Genomic DNA, 20,510 nt, shown 5'->3' on the forward strand with positions numbered 1-20,510 from the left:
AAGAGCTCAGTTACTAGGTTTTGCTGGTTTTCAAAAATTTGCTTGCTTTAATTACATAGAAAGGCCTTCATTTAGGAGTCCACACTTTTTTCCTAGAGTTCAGCTCTCGTAACAGAGAAGAGGAATCAGTGAGGCAAATTCCAGAAGTTATATGTGATGTGGGATTATAGAAATGCAGGTATGGGTCCAAAAAAAAAAAAAAAAAGAGGGAGGGGAAAGAATAAGATGGTAATTACTTGATAGAGAGGAAGAAGTCATAATTCTGTGTTTTCTTTTTTCTTTTTTTAAACTTTCCTTTGATTCTTTATACTTTTATTGTATTTAAAAATTCTAATTAAAAAAGAACAAGAAATGAAGGTATGGGTCAAAGCTCTCTGGGTCAAAGTATGGGTCAATCTTCTTGGTAAGAAGATTGGGGGGGGGGGGGGAATGACACTGTACAACTCTTGCTTCACCCACTGCAAAAGAGACAAACAGGAGTGGTGCTCAGAGAAACTGTGCCTGTGTGTCATTTCATGGAAATGAAGGTTCAAGTGATTACGAATTTTAGTGTAAGAAGGGAAATTATTCCTGTCAATTTTTTTTGAATCAGTTGCTCAACTGGGGTGGAGGCTTATGTTGCAGAATGGCTCTCAAATCAGTGAGATGGCACAATAGGACAGAAAAATCCAAGGAAATGCTGAAAGTACCAGGCCCTTGGTTCCCCTATATATGCTACATCAAGTATAATCATAACCATCTTTTGATCCAGTTTATGGATCACTTTTATATCCAGCATAGGTTTCATAAGAGTAACAGCCAGTAGAGAAATTATCAAGTACAGAGGGAAAAGGAAAATTATCAAGTATGGAGGGAGTAAAGATATTAACTGTATTTAATTTAATTTTAATTAAAATGAACATTAATCCAATTTTGTTTTTGCCTGCTTCTGCTCAATTCCAAGTGACGGTTCCTCACCACATAAAAGGCAAATGCAGCCCTTGATTCCCAACATGTTTCACACTTCTGCTTTAAGTTATCTTCTAGTTAAGTCTGAGTTAACAATAACTTCTTGTTTGGAAAGTGTGAGAAGTTCCTAGTCTCCAGTTTGCAGTTGTACTTTTACAAATTTGTAATATGTAGCGTGCCTTCATTTTCACTTTAGTAACACCACTATCATTTCTGACATCTAAAAAATAATGCTGTGTGGTTCTCAACTGACCTTACTTTTCCATAAATGGAGTGTGGGGCCTAAAATATTTGCCAGGTTCTTCTGAAGCCGTGCATGATAGGAAAGCTGATATGCACTGGCTTAATAAATGAAACAATTTAAAGTTTGGTAGGAAAGGAGATTTGCATAAGAAGCCAGTGAAAAGTAAATACAAAAGCACAACTGTTGGAATTTCAGTCCGTTGCTGCCCGAGACTGAGTTTACCATTAGTAATGGTAGTTGTAATAATTCTGAGCAAGGCTTTTGCTCCTCTATTTAATTAACTGTTGCAACCCCCTTTTTTTTCCATTTTATTTTCCAGCCAGAAAGGCCTCCCTTTCTTCCTATATGTTGCCCTGGCTCATATGCATGTGCCTTTGGTTTTGTCTGAGCCGCCATGGAATCAGTCTTGTCAAGATCCCTATGGAACATACTTGAAGGAGATGGATGCTTTGGTGGGACAGATAAAGGATGCAGTTGACAGCACAGCAAAGGAAGATACATTCCTCTGGTTTACAGGTGAAGCAATATAACCTCCTCACCGTAATACAAGTGGCACAGAGGTACCCTTTTGGTGGGGATGCTTAAGAGTCTATACAGAGAAGTTGCTGGTTACAATGGGGATAATAGCATGAATCAGCCCGGTAAATTAAATAATGAAGTATGTTAAATGTCTCGGGTGTGGTGGCTAAGGACTCAGATCCAGTGCAGGACACTAAAGCATCCCCGACTGATGGCTGTCAAGCCACTGCTTGAACACACCAGGGAAATGGTACCTACCACAATGTTATTTACTAAATGAAAATTCTGTGGGTATGGAGATAAAAGCTCTAAATTACTAGCAGTGTTTTGAAAAAGGAGAAGAAGTTCCAGTAGCAAAAGGTAAAAATGGCAATCAGGTTTCTGACTACAGTATAACCGAATTTGTTAAGCTTCAGCCAACCAAAAGAACTAGACAATGATAATTAATTAAAAGAAATGTCAGTTTAACCTGTCTCTGAGCAATATGGGAACCATTTGAATAAGGTTGTATCATTGGCAGAACCTGAGGGTATTATCAAGAGGTATATAATTAATAAAGCCTTGGGTCCTGAGGGGTTCTCTGCTCTTGTCTATTCATATGAAAATTAAGATACAGTCTTGTAGGGGCACAGGAGAGTCCACGGAGTAGGCTTTCCCTGAAGCCCTCTGGGTCTTTGCACCCTGGCCCTACCCTGTGGCTCTTGCAGTAGCAGCTTGGTAGTCCTTGCTGCCATCATAGATTACCAGGCATCCTCCCCCCGCCCCTCTTGTGTGGGAGAATGAGCTCCCCCGCCTTGTATAACTTTCTGGCAATTGCTAGGTAAGAACTGTTGTAGCACCACCTCCAGATCCTGTAATATTAAGATATGTGACTAGAGGTATCAGCCCCTTGGGAGATAAACCAATCTCCCAGAGTATAGATAAATATTATTAAAAAGAAAGAGAAAATAGAAAAACTCTTTTGAGCTTTAAATATTAGAATGCTGCTAGAAAAGAGCTCTTGGGATCCAGTAATTATAAAAGAATGGAACAAGAAAAAAGATTCAACAGACTATATAAAAGTAAATATAAGAATTCCAGCAGACTAAAAGTGTTGATCTGCTATCAATGCTGGTTTTAAGGAATTAATATCACAGAATCCTTGAAAGTTGGGTTCAAACTGACAGAAAAGACAATGACCTTAAACTGTTCAGGCAGTGCAGCAGAATAAAAATTATTGCAACACACAGAAAAAACAAAGTTTAAACAGAGCAGTTTCTAGCCAGATTTTATCAGTTTTTATCCAAATAACAAACCATTGAATCAGATTTTCCTTTTGATTAAATTTACCTAAACGTCCTTTCTGTTTTAGTGGGAGTGCTGGTGCTGAAGGAGAATCTTTCTCTTTCTTCTTACTCCAGCACAGTTTCTTGCCTGCCAGTTCTAAGAGAACAAACTTTTTTCCTCTGTAGGAGAGGAAGGGTTGGCAGCTTTGACTGGGCCCACATGCCAGTGCCCATACCTGAGAGAAAACTTCATGCTACACTTACACAATCTCCATAATTGTATTTTACAAGGAGTATCTATCCCTGATACTTGGTTCAAATCTAAAATAGTAGCTATCCTCAATCAGCAAGAGATCATATAGCAACTTAATATTATAGACCTATTTCAATATTGAACATTGTTACGAGCTACTAGATTAAATTCTGTACTATAGAATTATATTAATGGAGATCAATATGGATTTATTAAGGGTAAGCAGATTGAATATTCAGTTAAGTGCCTTTCCAACATCATACATTGGAACAGGGGGAAAAAAACCTGACTATCTGTACTTATTTTTGATGTAGATGCCTCTCAGGCTCTTGGTACACTGAAATGGCTATTTTGGTTTAAGACATTAGAAAAAATATAAATTGGAAGTTAAATTAATTAATAGATGTGTATTTTAAATCCTATGTGTAGTGAGGATTAATGATCTGAATTTATAATCCTATCAGGAGGGTTTCAGGATGGGCATCCAGCCCATTCTGTAGTGCAGACAGATCCTACCTGGAGAAGATGGTCCCAAAGTAACAAAGGCTCCAAAAGGGCTTTATTTTATTTATTTTAACTAAATGAGTAATAAAATTTTAATAGAAAAAAAGAGAATGTGATGGGAGAGGAGGAATGACCAGTTTCTTTGACTGTCAAAAACTTTATACAGCCTGGGTTTATGGCAGTTTGGGCATGCAAAGCTGATGTTGCAAGCCAAGCTCTCTATAGTGCCTGCAGTCTAGTTGATGGCTCTTAAATAAAGCGCTTGCTGACTAGTGTGTATGCTCAAACTCTAAAGCACTGTCCTCCAGTGAGACGCAGCAGATTCATGGGGAGAGAGAAAAGAGTTTCTTTGCCTTCACACAGTCTTGGCTGAAGGTCCTCAGAGAAGCAAAGATGTTATGGGATAGATTTCCCTGACTGGCCCTGCTCTCAGGCCCTCTGCCTCTAAAGACCTAGGAGAACTAGAAGCAGAGAAAGTATAGATAGATGGATCTGGACCCTTTTTATTTATTTTCAGTGCTGCGTTTGCTCTGCTGTTAGCTTTATTGTTCTCCCATTCTCTGTCCCCTTGTTTCATTGTTTGCTCAGTCTGTTTACAAGTTAGCTTTGGTATGCAGAACTCAGCCTCATGTAACAAAGCAGGTAATCTATTTTTTCAGGCTCTGACTTCATTATTAAGATTAAAAATCCTTTATTCTTTGTTACTCCATTGTTGAGCTTGTACTAGCAGCACACACCCTAAAACACTTGCACCTGGTAACCCTGGTTAAAAACAAAAACTGCAGCCATTTATTTAAAAGTCAGCCTTTGGGAAGAGGATCTTTTGTTCTGTTGCATGCAGATTCCAGGGGACGTGAGGCTCCTCCCCATTCAAAAAGAGTAGCATGTAGTTCTGTTCTCCTCTGAATCTTCTCAAAAGGACTCAGGGCATACTTGCTTCTCCTGAACCCACAGGACTTGCATAGCTGTAGCTGAGTTGCTAGCCATGAAGCAGATGAGATGATACAGCTGGCTGGACCTAGATTGTTCTCAGGAAAAGTTGTTGCAGCATAGGTTAACATTGGCAGGGTTTCTTTCTTGTCATCACATTTAATGCAGGCTGTGACAGGTTGCCCAATTTATTTATAATTTATAAAGGGGTTTTGCCCATATCAACAGCCCATTCTGAACTTTGTTCTCCACAGGCATTCTTGAATGAATTTTGCAATTCTAGCCAAAAACACAAACCTTGTCACCTATGACTAATAATTAAGCAGTTCATTACATAAGAACAAAATAGCCACTTCCAAAGTCTGTTGTTAATGAGTTGTTTTCTTCCAAGTGACAGGAACTAATATGTGGTTCATTAAAGCCCAAGGCAAATTATTTCTTATTATTGTTTTGTCTCCCAATGCTTAAGAATTAGTCAAGTGACAAATAGCCTTTCTTCTTACTCAGAAAAAGTCGCTGTGCAAGTTGTTTTCACTGTTTTGAGAAAAGAATAATGTTAATCTTTTAGAGTCTGTCTGTAATTGTACCGATTCACAGCCCTGTTTAGATTCTTCTTGAAGGCTGGATACAAGGGACCCGTTGGCTGTTCTGTGTGGTTTGGCCGTCAGATTGAATTTCTTTTTCTTTTTTTAATATAATTTCTATTAAAGAAATTTTTAACAAGATAAAACAATGCAAATATTAGAAAAGAAACAAAGAAAATAAGGAAGTATACTGAATAAGAAAGAAACTAGGAAAAAAGAAATTAAAAAAGAAAAGATTATAAAGAAGTGGTTTCCGGTCATTTTGACAGTGGTTATAAATGCATTTATACTTTACCCTTGCTCTTTAAGGTTACATCATAATTTCCTTCTTTCCATAAGATACCCTTTCTAATCTTCAAACTCATACATTACAAGTTCATTCTTTTCTTTTTTCAGCAAAAAGTCCATAAGGGTGCAATCAGATTGAGGTTCTATAGGGCCACCAAGCAGCATTATTGGAGAGTGAATGCTCCTTGTCGCCTAACTGAGGGAAAAATATGTAGATATCTTCAACTTCCAATTGTAAGGAATCTTTCTAAGAATCTTTTCCTTACATCTCAGTGACTAAGAAACTTAATGTGCCTCATTTTCAAATGTCCCTTTATGTTTTCTCCTTCTCTTCCTTCCCTCCCCCTTAGTTTGTCAACATGGATCCTGGCAGTGAAGCCACATTGTTTATTTGATTGGTCTTCAGTCGTATCCTGTTAAGCTGTTAAGATGATTGTGAAATCAGGGAAAGCGCAGGGTATGATAAGTTTCCCCTAAATTTGTTAAAAGTAAATTCTGATTGGTGGCTTCCAGTCCTGGGAGCCTCGTTCAAACTGATTACCCTAAGCCCCCAAAGACTGTGGTTATTCTGCCACAGTCCCCATCTAGATTAAGGGGATAGATTCAGCCCAGCAATACTCAGTTCACTCAGCCTCCTGAGTGTGGTAAACAAACTGTAGGAAAGACATTTGCCCTGGAAACTTACTGGAGCAAGAGAAAGTCTTAACAGATGAGCAGACTGGGTTCAGGATGTGGTAAGCAGTAATTGACTAATGCCATATTTTATAACAAATGGCAAAGAAATACTCTTGTATCCTCAGGTGAGCATTATATGTGGCCTTTCTGAATCTTAAATTAGCATTTGACTTCATCCCCAGAGACAGATTAAGGAGGAAGCTAGAGCTGTTTCCCATCAATTGGTGACTATTGCTATTCATAAAATGCTGTGCTGTAACATTGGCATGCAGGTTTATTGCAATTACCTACATCATGTTTCTGTTCAAGTTCTTAACTGGAAAGGGATAAAGAAGACTGTATTTCACAGCCTCCGTCCCGTTTCATTTCTGTACCAATTCAGTGGTCCATTCAGTTACAGAAAAATGAGCATGATTCCTCCCACCCCAGTTAGCAGATTGAGCTACAGCAGTGTTCCTTTACACAGATGGTGTTCCAGAACTACATATGAACTAATTTGGCTAGAGTAGAGAACTTTGTGCAGTTTCCTTTCCTTAGAAAAAGGATTAATTATAAATTATCAGAAAATAAGATTGTAGGTAAAGATGGGAAATGAATGGCAATGTCACAGGTCTCATCTTCCAATATCTAGGAATTATCTTTATCCTGCAGACTCCTGGAAAGCACAGCAAACCCTTACTCTAGAGAAGTGCTCTCCACCCCATCCCTTGCAGATGGTCTAAAAGGATCGGAAACACCTTACTCCCTCCATTTGGGTTCTGAGGAAGGTCATCCAGAAAAGCAACCAATGCCAGTTTCTGTCCCACAACTGGGTTTGAAGGGTGATTGAAAGGGGTCCAGATAATCCACATAATCCAGGATTCTCTGTAATTAATGCTCTAATCATCTTCTCCAGAATCTTTCTAAAAAGAGATGATTGGAAACAACGTGGAAATTGTCAGGCACAGCTGGATTAGGAGATGGCTTCTTCAAGAGGGGGTGCACTGCTGCCTCCTGTAAAGCAGCAGTGATTTCCCCTTCTCAAGAAGCATGAACCACTGTCAAAGAGCTGCCCGCTCGTGCCCCGACTGCCTGAAAGAGCCAAAAGAGGCATGGATTTAGCCTGCAGGAGGCGGAGTTCGTGTTTTAGAAAATCCTGTCCACATTCTCAGGGTCTGCAATCTCAAATGGTTCCTGGATCACCTCACAAGACACCATCCCAGTCAGTTCACCAGATATTGCCCCAGTGGCATCTAGTTCACAGTAAACAAGAGCAGTTTTATTGGCAAAATATCTAGCAAATATGTCACAGTTGCCTTGTGACAGATCTTCCTGCCTATCATTCCCTAACACGCAGACTACTTAAAACAGAGCTGCTGGATGGCATTTCGCCAAGGGTGGAGCAGTGCTGATGCTTTGCTACCCTGATCACCACAGTATAGGCCCAAACCAGAGCACATAGCTCTTTGATTTCTGCTCGAGGTGCTTTAGATGTTGCCTCTGCCATTACATTTCCTGGAGTTCCTTAGTAAACTCAGGAGCACCCCAGATTGATAGACAGGGAGAGGCAATTGCTTCTAACTATCTCATTGTCATGAGTTCTAGGGAATGACAAGTTGTATGCTGAAACTGTCTGTTAAATTGCTGGAAAACCCTCAGGCCATCTTCAAGAAATCTTCTGGGACTATAGGATATCTGGGGTGGATCATCCTAATATCCCACCTTGGTGCCAATGAGGGTGGATCATCCTAATATCCCACCTTTGTGCCACTGTGTCCAGAAAGTGATCTGCCGAGCTCTTGGCAGCCAACTACAAAAGAAATCAATATTTTTTTCAGAGGTTCCATTAATTCTTACTGAAAGAGTGCCATAGGGTTTCAGAATTCTCAATAACTGGACTGTTTTCACGTTAGAACCCAGTTTCTCTCATAGCTTAAGGCAGAGACTTTGTTGCTTTACTAACAGACTCTCTGTGAATGGTTGAAAAAACGAATTGGTTCTCTGATAGCTGAGGAATATATAGGTGGCCAGGATGTGAATCTCTCTCAGGCTCTGAACATACCATTACATGATCTGACCATAACAGGGGATTGATAGAAAGGTCCTCCACTTTCAGATCCCAAACCAGATGCTATGAGGTAAAAGCTAGATCCCACATATGGGTGTTTGTATGAGTTGGACTAGTTATCAGTTGGAAGAAGCCCATAGTTGCCATGGAGGCTATGAACTCCTGAGCCATTCCAGATCCCACCCCAGCTCAGGACATGAAGACTGTATCTTCCCAGCCTCAGTAGTCCCTTGTAAAACTCCCTTATTTGTTAAATTTTCAAGTAGGACAGAGGAAGCCTTTGCTATTTATCTTCCCTCAGGCCAATAGATTTGTTAGGCCAACTTGATTTTGTCACCAGGTTTTCACAATCATCATGTTAGTTTGTCAATGGCTATTCAATGAAAGCTACCAGTTTTGTGCCTGTAGTGTAAACTTTCAGTTTAGAACTATACTTAGGATCACACTTTTTTATTTTATTTGGTCAGGGATTGTAACAATAAAGTAACTGATTTCCTTTGTTTTCTCTGAAAATGAAGTGTTCGTTTACTAAACTCCTGCATTAAGAAAAAGATGAAACTCTGCAGGGAGAGATTCTATGGAATTCTGAGATCTTCTATATCGTTTATAGCCCTGTACCTTTCTTTTCAGCTTCATATAATCAATTTGATAGTATAATAAGAGGAAGCTTGATAAAGCTTAATTACCCATGTGTAATTGTTGATATAAATAATGTTCAGTTGAAAGAAATGGGAACCACACTCTTTGTTCCTTCAACCTTATCCTTGTTGTTGCTGCTCTCATTGTTTGGAATGAAGTACACTTTCCTGTTCTGTTTATCAACAGGGTATCCTCTTATCTTTCTAGGAGACAATGGTCCTTGGTCTGAGAAGTGTGACTATGCAGGAAGTGTTGGTCCATATACAGGGATGTGGCAAAGAAAAAAAGGTAACAGCACTTTTTAAAAGTTCTCTTCAGCTTTCCTGAATAGAAAATGTAGGTTGCATGTTCTTCAGTCTGGTAGTCCCTCTTTCTTTCTTTGTAAACACCCTTTGTTGGACACATTCACTGCATGAAACTAGAGGGCTATCTTATAGTCAGTTTTGCCTCCAGGAATCATTTATAAAATGCACTGCATGGGGGAAAGTTGACTGGGATGTTCACTCTTTCAAATATTATAAAGAAATCTTAGTTGCATTCACACCTTATGTGACATCAAAAACAACCTCCTTTATGATTCACAGCCATTTCTATTATTTATTCATGCTGTTATTTTTGTGTACGTTTTGTTGGATAATGATTATTCCGTCAGAATTGGATTAGCTGTTCTTTTAAGTTTACTTCAGTTTTTACTGTGGGCATTTTAATTTTTATGCTATTTGACAATATGTTATGATGTCTAATGATTATAAACCACCAAGAACTCTTGGTTATAAATGGGATGGATAGATGAATAGGTTGATGGATGGATTTAAGTTGTCGTTTACGTATCAGCTCCATGGTGGACTTTAACATGCCAGCATTGTGTGACAATTGTTGTATCACACTTGATCTGAGGATCTGGAATAATTGATTCAAAATTTTGAAATAATTTTCCTAAAATTTGGAGAAGGGCCACATTGTTATTTGGCTTGGGATTTGTTTTTGCTATGGATCTATACATCTGTTCGTAGGATACTGAATAATCATGCTTGATTATATAGTGCAGAAGAGGAAAATGCCTTGCATCTGTGCTATTATCATAGACAAGAGGTAGTTCTCATAGAAATTTATAATCAGTGGTATTTTTATGCATGCCCTTGGTATGAATTGTATTTATGTTATGTTCCCAGTGTTACATTGCATGTAATCTTTAGAGTTCAAATTCTGAAAACACCAGTTCTTCATTTGGATGTTATCTTATTTATGTATGCTTTTCCCATATTTACAGAGAGAAACCATTATTAATAGTTCTTTAGTATGTTACCATAAAGAAATATACCGACAGAGATATCCAGGGTGGTATTGTCTGTCTCACCTAAGTCAAGGCATCTCATTTCCATTAATCTCTTCCACTTCTTCTGTGCCAAATCCAATTCTGTTCCTGAGAGACCCCCAACCCATAGGAGCATCTTTGTGGGGAGCATACATGGGAGTAGGTATCAGCAAAAACTTCCCTGAACATCTTTCTTTTACTCTCAAAGCTTGCTTATTTTGTGCTGCTATTGGGGGATTGTGAATCCTTTTTTATTCTCCTTCCTTCATTTGATTTTTAATGCTAAATGAACAGATTTTAAATGTGATGCATATGTAGGATAATCAAATGTGATTGGTAATGGACAAGAATGGCAAACTGAGAAATGTTGCAGATACAGTAGGATGAGAATCCCAAGATAAGAAGAAGGTGGTATCCAGAGGCACTGTTTGATGCTTAGTGGTATGGATTTGTTAAGACCTGCAGCATGTGTCTAAACAGTTCTCCAGAACAAACTGGTTACTTGAAAGACAGAGCAGAATTAATAGAATGTAACCCCAAGTGCCCTGGGTGGGGACCTTAGCTCGAGGAACTGGGGCGTGTCCACAGAGGGTGGGATAGTGAGATGGCCTGTAGATAGGCAGGTTAGATGTGATATAAGTGGATTATATTGTTATATTGTATTATTAATAGTACATAATGATATTATATTATATATTATTCCAGTGACCAAGCAGTCACAGACCATGAGAAGCAGCATAAACAGGACGTGACAAATGGTGAACTGTGGGGGAGAACACAATTCTTAAAAATGCCACAGAAATCCAAGGATGGCACTGTGACAGGGCGAGTATGAGTCGTCTTAAAAGTCCAGCCCCATCTCCCTGACTGCAGGCAATGGTGCAATCAGTACTAGTATAGGGCCAAGAGAAATACATCAGCTGGCCTTATGGACTAGGCAGTCACAGGCAGAGTTGCAGCAACTCTGTCAGCTGTGGTACTACAAGGAGCAAAGCAATGGCAAGCTACTTCTCTACACATGGCAATAATCCTTATGGAAAGAAGCCCAACAAGAAAGAATGTCATGTTACCCACAGATGAGACCCCCAAATCTGGAGGTAACTCTTTGGCTACTGGGGAAGAGTACGTTGGCCTACGCATAACCATATATGATTTTATTTAACCCATAGATTATTTTGTCAGAGTCACCAAATTTGAAAAGAGGGTCCCCTTTATTTTTCATCGTTTTAAAATGCTGTCATTATGGAACTGTGCATACTCCCATCAGAACTGGGACTAGGGTCCTCTGTTTCAGCCTAGATAGAAAAGGAATAGGGGCAGTTATCTATGCTTATGCAGACAGGAAGCTGCAACGTAAATGGAGTTCTTTCCTGGTTTTGTGTCTGTTACCCCTGGTGTATATGTCTGTGTCTAAAAATGAATGTACTGGTACTCTTAAAGTCATACTTCCCCAGTTATTCTTTGGGAATAGCAGTGGCTGCTTTTTCCACATCTGTTTCCTGTCTGTTTCCAAATATAGAAGGGAATGATCTGGCATATGCAAAAAAGAAGCTGTGGAAGAACTCACAGTCCCAGAATTTATTTTCTTTGTTTAAAAATTTGTTTGTAGTTTTGAAAGATTGTATCTGGGCACATAATAAAACTGTTCATTCACTTAAATGAATGTCTCAGATTGGCATCCCTCTAGCAATTGTCCCTTGCTTATCCAAAATAAAATCCATGTCATAGAAATAATTAATTCATTGAGTTTGTTGCTGCAAGGTGGCTACTCCATAAGAGACTTCAAAAATGGATTAGAAAAATTCACAGAGAAACAGTCAGGAATATGCATTATTGTAGGTTTGCAGAATTTCCAAATACTGTAAGAGGAAACTATGCTTCTGAATATCAGATGTGGGGACAGAAGCAAGATGGTGGGTGTCCCAGAACAAATAATCACTGTTTCAAATCACCATGCAGAATTCAAGCTAATCCATACAGCGTTGCCAATACGCTTTCCTCTCACCTTTGAGAAAGAAGGAAAGGATGTCAAAATAGAAAGTGCTACCTCCACCATGTGCTTTTCCTGTGCCTTGGTAACTGACTGGCCCCATTACCAAGGCACAGTACAAGCAGACTGTGGGGTAGCACTTTCTATTTTGGCATCCTTTCCATCTACTTGTAACTAATTAGCAGCTGCCTCCTCGAGGGTAGCCCGTGTTTCATGTCAGAACATCTTAAACTGCTTTACTAGTAGGCTGCGTAGTGAAGACAAGTGGGGTGTCTTCTTATTACAGCAAGAAAGCTGTGTGAATGGACCTAAAAGATTGATCTAGCTGGTCTATTATTATGATGTTACATCTGGATTTGGATTTTTTTCCAGCAATTTCGTAATAAATACTGTACTTGGAAGGGATGATATATCAGAATTTATGCTTAGGGAATGTGTTGTGTAATATATTAAGAGATTTGATAACACCAGTTGCGCTGCTGAACATATAAAACTCACAGTAATTGGCTGAATTGTCTGTAATTCAGTCTTCCTCAATAAGGTCTGTCCCTCGAGATGTTTGGGTGACAGTTCTCTCCTTTCTCCAATGACTGATACAGCTAGAAGAATGATTGAAATGGAAATTTAATTTATTGTTGTTGTTATTGATGTTTGTAACAGACCAGTGTACGAGAGAATGATTAATGCCAACAGTGAATAAAATGGAATATATGGTCAGGCAATTTTGATAATGTGCCATGCTAGCCCTTTTTATTTGCATATTAATAGCTCTCTGGAGTCTCAGATATCGTTCCCTAAACTTTTTTTAAATACATTATTGTAAAAAATCACCTGAAGCAAACTTACAACAGATTAAAATGTTGAATAAAATGCAATATGCAAAATCTAGTAGGTAGAACACAGCACCAGAATGGTGCAAAGGGTTTTAAATGCAGAGAAAATAAAAAAGGTTTTACATAGCCCCATAATAATATCACTGTAAGTCCCAGGTGAGTCTCCTGGAGAAGAAAATTCCAAATGCAGGGCAGGAAAGAAGGAGGAGAAGGACAAGAGTTGTTTTTCACTACTATCTTAGTTTAGGAGTAAACACTGTTATTTTGGTGGAGGCACCTTAAAGGGAATCTCTCATAGTTATTTATTTAGAAAATGTAACTAACTGCCTACCTTAAGTACATAACTCTGGGCAGCAAATAATATATACAAAGGCAATGTTAAAACCTACAACCCATTAAAATAATACAGTCCAAGGAAAAACAGTTATCTTCCGAGAGATTAAGTGGACTGGCTGGAGGAAGATAATCCAACTAGGACCTGGGTTCCAAAGGTGCGTATGACTTTCATCCTGAGCATTTGAACTTGGAATTGAATCAGGAGCCAGTGGAATTCGCTTTAAGATAAATGAGATAAAGTTCCAACAGTCTGTCCCATATAACTGTATTAATTCATTTTCCATTATAAAGTAATATTTGCAATCTATTTCAGTTCTTAAACTGTTAGATTACCTGAAGATGCTAGCTATTTTCATGCTTTCTTTTGTACACAAGGGCCTTAAGTTAGTGCATAGAGCCTCAGTACCAAAGATGAGTTTATGACCATCCCTAGAACGAAATGAACCTGATTTTTCATAGGAAGTGAGAGTTTCATTAAGAAGTACTAAAAATATCTCTCTGAGAAAAATTTCAGCATCTATGTCTTGTTGGGACAGAGACTTTATATATATATATATATGAAATAATTCTCTATGGTCTTCTCAGAGAATCTTGATAAGTGTTTGGAAAAGAGTGACATCTGAAATTGGTCCAGCAAGATCTCCTCTGCTACTAATTTTCCATTTTTGGTTTTCCAGTTTCCCCCGTTTCTTTCAAGGGAACATTCTGTTTCTGTCATCTCTCAGATTTTCCCTGGAAGCTTTTGTAATCTGATGCAGCACCGTACTTGAATAACCTCTGTTGAAATAAATGCCATGAGTATGAATTAGGTTGGAGATGTGTGCTTCCGCAAAGAATTGATCCAGAAACTGCCTCTATTAGAGCTGGTATATATTTGATATTCTTTATGCTTCAGGACAGTGCATGATGGGAAGATAGGTAAAATTGTCAACTGGCCACTGTTATTTGGACTCATGGCATTTAGGGAAAAAAAATTAATTTAACTGAGTTTGTTTCTGTTAGCCCATTTTCAGTGCAGAACCTTTAGATTTAACAAGCAAAACTAGAGGTTTGTCACATGTGTGCCTGTTATTATTCTGAGTTGGTGCTTCCAGTTCTGGGCCCCATAAGACTTGGCTTTGTTAAGAGGGAAACCAAACAATTTCATGATGGGCGTCTGACAGAGAACAGTCTGGGTGAGCTAGGTCTTTTTACTCTAGGGAAATCAACATTAGCACTGAAGGGATATTCTGAGGGGACTCAAATATTTGAAATTGTTCAGATAGCAGCAAGTGAACAATTTGCTCACTGTGTACACTGAGGATACAACAAATAATCATTTTACAATAAAGTTTCCTTCCGGTTGAGCTCAGTTACCAGTATTTTTTTGGACATGTTCATGTAGGCATCTTGGCAACAACACAGAACAATATTGTCATTGGTTCCTTCTGTTTTTTACTCCATCCTACCTGGGATATCCTGGTGGTTTCCAGGATGAGCCTACCCAGCTTAACTTCTGATGCTGCAACATACTGATGCCATTTTACAGTAGAAAAGTACAGTACAAATTGATATAGGCTAGTAGCAAAGAGACCTTTTTATGGTGCCAGGAATAACCCATGGTATGATGATGATGATGATGATGATGATGATGATGATGATGATGATGTAGACATTACTGTCATGGAGAAGAACTTTGCCATGTTTCATTTATTGATGTAGCCATTCCAAGAGACAGTAACGTTGAAGACAAAGAATTGGAAAAGATTGCAAAATAATATGATCTGCAAACAAAGATCACAAATATTTGGGAAAAAGTGGTATTGGGGCAGTAGGTGCAATACCATGAGGACTTAGAAAGAAATTGGATTGCCTAAATTTGGAATAACTTATGACTGCCCAACTATAAATAACAGCATGGTTGGTTACCTCATCCATAATTAGATGTTACATTTACAATTCCCTAGACCTTTGTAGGGCTCAGATCATGAAGAAGAAAACCAACCAACATCAGCTATGAAATGTGATAAATACAAATCACAAAAGTAAGATAAAGACTCATTCAAATTAAGTTTTTTTAGTGGCTAGTTGGAATAATACTTGGGTATTTCTAAGCAGCTTTCTCGGCAACAGTCTGAAGTGGTTTGGCATTGCCTTTTTCCAAGTCTAACCTTCAGCCCTGGGATTTTTTTGGTGGTTTTCCATCCAAGTATTAAACACATTCAACCCTGCTTTTTAGCTCAGCCCAGATCAGCTAGATGCCTCCACCTTAGTTGGGGAATAACAGTCTGGTAGGAACAACAACAACAATAATGTTGCTGTGATTGTTATACTTTGCTATTCCAGAAGCCAGGTTAATCCTCTCAAGATGATTCCTGGTATACCATTAAGCTTCCATTTAAATTTTAGGATTTTAGTTATCATTCCTCATCTCCTCACTCCCACCCCCCACCCCCTTTAAAGGCCTTATATACATGGGCCTCTGTATACAAAAGGATGTGAGGACAAAACCTGTAAGATGGTTTTTGTATGTGCATGCACATAAGGGGTAGGACTTCAGTCATGACACATGGTTACCACTTGCATGTTTTACACTCCTTCCCCCGCCCTCCGAAATTTGTAGTTGTCTGCACCACATCAAACAACAGCAGGCCAGCTAGTTCAGGTAACTGAGGGCAGATAGGGTGGGTGACACATAGCTCTGCTTTCCAGTATCTCATTGCTTGTTCCCTCACTCTTAACATCTGCTGCTGAAATGGCTTTATTGCTGCCTGCTACTACTCTAAAAAGCATAATCATTGGAGTAAGATCTGTGTGAGAATAACTGATTTTAAAAAATCTGGATTAGACCTCTCAAGTGCTAAAAGAATGACCTGACTTAATTTGCCTATCATTTATCTACATGTCAGAAGTAAGGTTGTGGTTGCCAATTTTTCAATTGTCTGCTGGAGCTAGAGTTTTAATCTGCTTCATTCTGTGAAAAGTATTTACAAAGTTTTGTACATCAAGGTGCTTTGAAATATACAAGGCCTAGCCAAATAGTTTTCTGCTTGGTTGGACAACCGTAGATGAAGTGAACTGAATGCTTTGGGGGAAATGAAGTATGCTACTGAGCAGGTGAAGCCAAAGATCCTTCAGAGGGAAACAGTACAGAACTGGATTAGATAGGCAAACCAGTCTGACCTGGTTTGAAACAGCTTCCTATGTTTCCATGTGAGAGGCAAAGGGGAAATTGCCTACAGTGCGGGCAGGAGGGATTATTTTTAAACAAAGCAGCTGTGCCAGGTGCATCATTATATAAATGTTTTTGCAGTCTGATGTAAGAGTTCCATGCAATGAACATTTCCAAATCTTGTTACATAAATGGAGTATAGGCACACCCAGCTTCAACCCGTCTTGACATCTGGGCATGGAAGCAAAACTGAATTGCCTTGAATTTTGTGGGAAGTGTTTATTTTTATTAACGTACATTTCCAGACACAGTTCTTCCAAATCTTAAACACTGAAAACATTTGTATGCTGTGTGTTTTGATATCATATGAAGTTGTTTTTGTTGTTTGGGTGGGGACTCTCATGGATTGGCCTTGCTCTTTGAAAAGGGAGCCTCCCTTCCCTAGCTTGACCACTGTGGTATACTCATCTTCATCGTATTGATTCATTTTTCTAATCCTCCCTAAACCAGCAGCATCTTTCAAAATATGCACTTTACTTCTTTCTCTCAGCTTCAGTTCTAGCTGTCTCCAAAGTGAATTCCCAGATTTAACATTCTGGAGCTACATCTTTATTTAAATGTAAATGAACCCATTGATTGGTAAAACTGAGCTTTTATAGATGTCACTTACAAAGTTGTTATCTGCAACATCTTGTGTCTACTATGCTTTCTCAAGGGCTCCTAAGGGAAAGGCATTTAAAGAAGATGAATAGGGCAGAAATTGATTTAGCCAAGTGTAAAATTTAGGCCCAAATGTAGCTTGATATGTACTATGTCATACTGTCTCTTTGAAACTACTTCTAGTCTTCAGAAGCTGCCACATGTTGGGAAAGCCAAAAATATCTCAGACACTGAATAGACCCTGGGCTCTTGTCTGTCCTGAAGATAATGAGGCAGTACTGAGAGATTACAGTGATATTTATTCTGTATGTACAACTGTCTTCCTTTTGATTTGGTGTATCATCACATTTCTTAATAGATCCCTTGACTTTTCCTTCCTGATGAAGATCTGCCTTCTTGGCTCAGAAGGATTATTTTCTTTTGCAACCTTGCTTCATATGATTTTTTTTTAAATTGATCAAAGAAAAAGCTTTGGCCAACAAGCCTCTGAAAACATTTTTTTTTCTTTTTAAATTTTACAGGTGGTAGCTCAGCAAAGCAGACAACTTGGGAAGGGGGACATCGCGTTCCCACAGTAGCATATTGGCCAGGGAAGATCCCAGCAAATGTGACAAGTCCTGTGATGTTGAGGTAGGAGAGGAAAATGTTCATGTAAGATTCTTTTATGGTCCATCTAGGATAGTGTGTAGATGACTAAATCCAAAACCATAGCAAGCTGAGCTACTAGAATAGCTGAGAACATGCATTCCTGAAAATGAAAGAATTCGTCATCTCCCAAGTGATAAAAAGGGTCAGAAATCAAAGGTAATGACCAGTAATGACCTCTGTAAAGTTCCACAGCTTTGTGCAATCCATTGCTTTCCTTAACCCTTCCTTCAGGCCCGTGGTGAGCATTTGTAAATAAGGCTCTAGAATAAAGGTTTTTGAACAGCCATAGGGTATATAGAGTGAAGGGATTCAAAGAGGTTAATTGCCAATCTTTAATTGCTTTTCAAAGATGATTGTTCTCCTAAATAGAACTGAGTTTGAAAGGAATCAAAAGTTTACTTCTGAGATGTTTGCTCAGAAACAGTTTTCAAAATAATTTTGTTCTTAGGATTATATGAACATCTGTTCCATTTCTGGAACTGCTTTGTCATCCTTGGTCTGGAATAACTAGTTTACTAGAAGGACTCCCTCAGAAGTGGTAAAGGATATTGTTCCTGTATATTATAATTCCCAGGTAATATTTCTGTAAATTAATCTTCATATTGTCTTGGTCAGGAGTGTTAGCTGTACATGAGATGAAAGTTGCCCTTTCAAATATTCCTGCCATTAACTTACTAATTTGAAAATTGCAAGTTTCAGCCCCACCTCATCTTTAGCTTCCATATGAGCAAGATGTGAATATTAATTTGGGTCTATCTTGATGTTAGGATTACAAAGATTTTTGGCAACATTCAGACATCACTTTATAAACTATATCTTAGTGAGATGGAATATGCCTGATGTCCAGTTGGCTTGAATACTTCCCTTTTCTTCTCCCACATCAATCAATCTTTATTACAGTCATAGACCAGTACAAAGCATAAGATTATAAAACAAGCATAGTCAAACTTGGAATGTTAACAACTTGTAGTGGGAGGCATATATATTAGAATACACTTATTCTTCTCCCACATGACAGGAGAGGAGCTTGGAAGCTTCTGCTTTTAATTAACCAATGTTTGTTGCGGTTTATGTTATTAATGTTAACAGCATAAAGAATAAGCCAGCTTTGGAAACCATAGTTTAAAATTGGTAGTAAGGCTTCCTCACAGCCACATTGCATGAAGGAAAAACTCAACTCTTTAATATCTTACTAAGTCATAGTTTAATAAGTGCAGCTTGTGTACAGAAGATTAGAGTATAAAACCAGAGGAACATCAATAAAATCAGTGGAACTGGATCCAGTAAAACCATTGAAAACTGAAGGCACTTCTATAAAGCAAAGTCATCACAAATTGAAACTAAAGACTGGTCACCCAACTTTTTAGCAATGCAACAAATTCAGCAGAAAGTGCTTCATGAATATCAATCATTCTGCTGAATCTGATAGAGTATGGGTGTACCATATTTTTGGAACCATGCTGCCTAAAAAGGTAGCGACATTCTTGGTTCTGGGTCCTGTCCTTGTCATCACATGAAACTATCTGGGTATATCCTCTTGAATGTTCTCAGTGATATATTGTAACTTGCACTAGAAAGAAGGTAAAGGAGAAATCCAGGGTCTTGCCTTATGATTACTGTTGCCTCAAGTATCCCGTAGGCATAATGCACACATCCATGATTAGTTATGCTTTTTTGCTTTTTCCTTGGCTTTTTATTTGAGTTCAGGGCAGTTATTATTTTTTATTTAATATTTTAACCCTGTGAACTGGAAAAGAGTAATTTGCCCAAGGCCAGTTGTTGAATTTTGTAACTATGCATAGATTTAAACTTGAGTCTTTTAATGAGGAGACTCAATTACGCCTGAGGATGATTGTATCCATTTCTTTTTGCTCTTTGTAATCAAAACAGATGGTTAGAATGTATGTGTTTATATCAGGTGTTTGCTACTACAGGTAGTCCTTATTTAGCAACCATTAAGCGAAGCAATTGCTAAGTGAAAGTGTGACTGTGCTTACGATCTTACTTCATCTTTCCTTTGCTTTACAGACCTGCGGAGGTTGTAAATGTGAGGACTGGTCGCAAAGTTACTTTTTCATCACCATTGTAATTGTGAATGGTCGCTAAACGAGGCAGTTGCTAAACAAGGATTACCTGTATTTCAATATGCCCAGAAAGCTGGGTAGATTTCAAATAAACTTGTGCAGGGTGCTCCTGTCACAGTTGCATGATCAAGTACATTAGGAAATGAGATTTCATCTTTGAACTTCAAAGTTGTTTGGCAATGTTAATTGCCCAGGTACACCCAAACTTGTGCTGTATTAAATGTATTAAATACATTAAATGTATTAAATGTAGCTACTTCCCTGTTTTCTGCCACAGTCCTAACATCCCATTGCCTTGTTACTGCTGTCTGGGGGCAGGGTATTTGCCTTTCATGTTTTTAAATTTGTCTTTTGGTACTTTTGACCACTTTATAAGCTGGATGTTTCCATCTCACAATCAGAATTCTCTGATATTTTAGGAGAGGAAATGCTACCCTGGACCCACAAATCTAACCACAACACAGCAATTAAGGATAGCTGGATCTTTCTGTTTTTCAAAATCATCATCATCATCTAAGGGCACTTACGTACTAGGAATATTTAAACATGTTAAGTCAATAGTTCTGGTGGTTTTTTCACTGCTTTCAGATATAATAA

At 38.4% G+C, this 20,510-nt stretch overlaps 1 protein-coding gene across 4 annotated transcripts in view; it reads left to right on the forward strand.

Annotated features, from left to right (window-relative positions):
- Positions 1-20,510, forward strand: part of ARSG (arylsulfatase G) — a 125,432-nt gene that overhangs the window by 65,695 nt on the left and 39,227 nt on the right. For all 4 annotated transcript variants that reach the window (XR_015795726.1, XM_088138305.1, XM_088138306.1 and 1 more), the window contains exons 7-9: positions 1,512-1,708; positions 9,104-9,184; positions 17,703-17,811. Coding sequence is in view for 3 of the 4 variants with exons in the window: in XM_088138305.1 (XP_087994431.1) it covers positions 1,512-1,708; positions 9,104-9,184; positions 17,703-17,811 (387 nt within the window). In the remaining variant the exon portion in view is untranslated. The remainder of the gene's footprint in view (positions 1-1,511; positions 1,709-9,103; positions 9,185-17,702; positions 17,812-20,510) is intronic.

Source organism: Python bivittatus, unplaced genomic scaffold (genome assembly GCF_059951505.1).
Source record: "Python bivittatus isolate LINGU-HERP-01145 unplaced genomic scaffold, Pbiv_v1 ctg000220_np1212, whole genome shotgun sequence".
NCBI classification, from domain to species: domain Eukaryota; kingdom Metazoa; phylum Chordata; class Lepidosauria; order Squamata; family Pythonidae; genus Python; species Python bivittatus.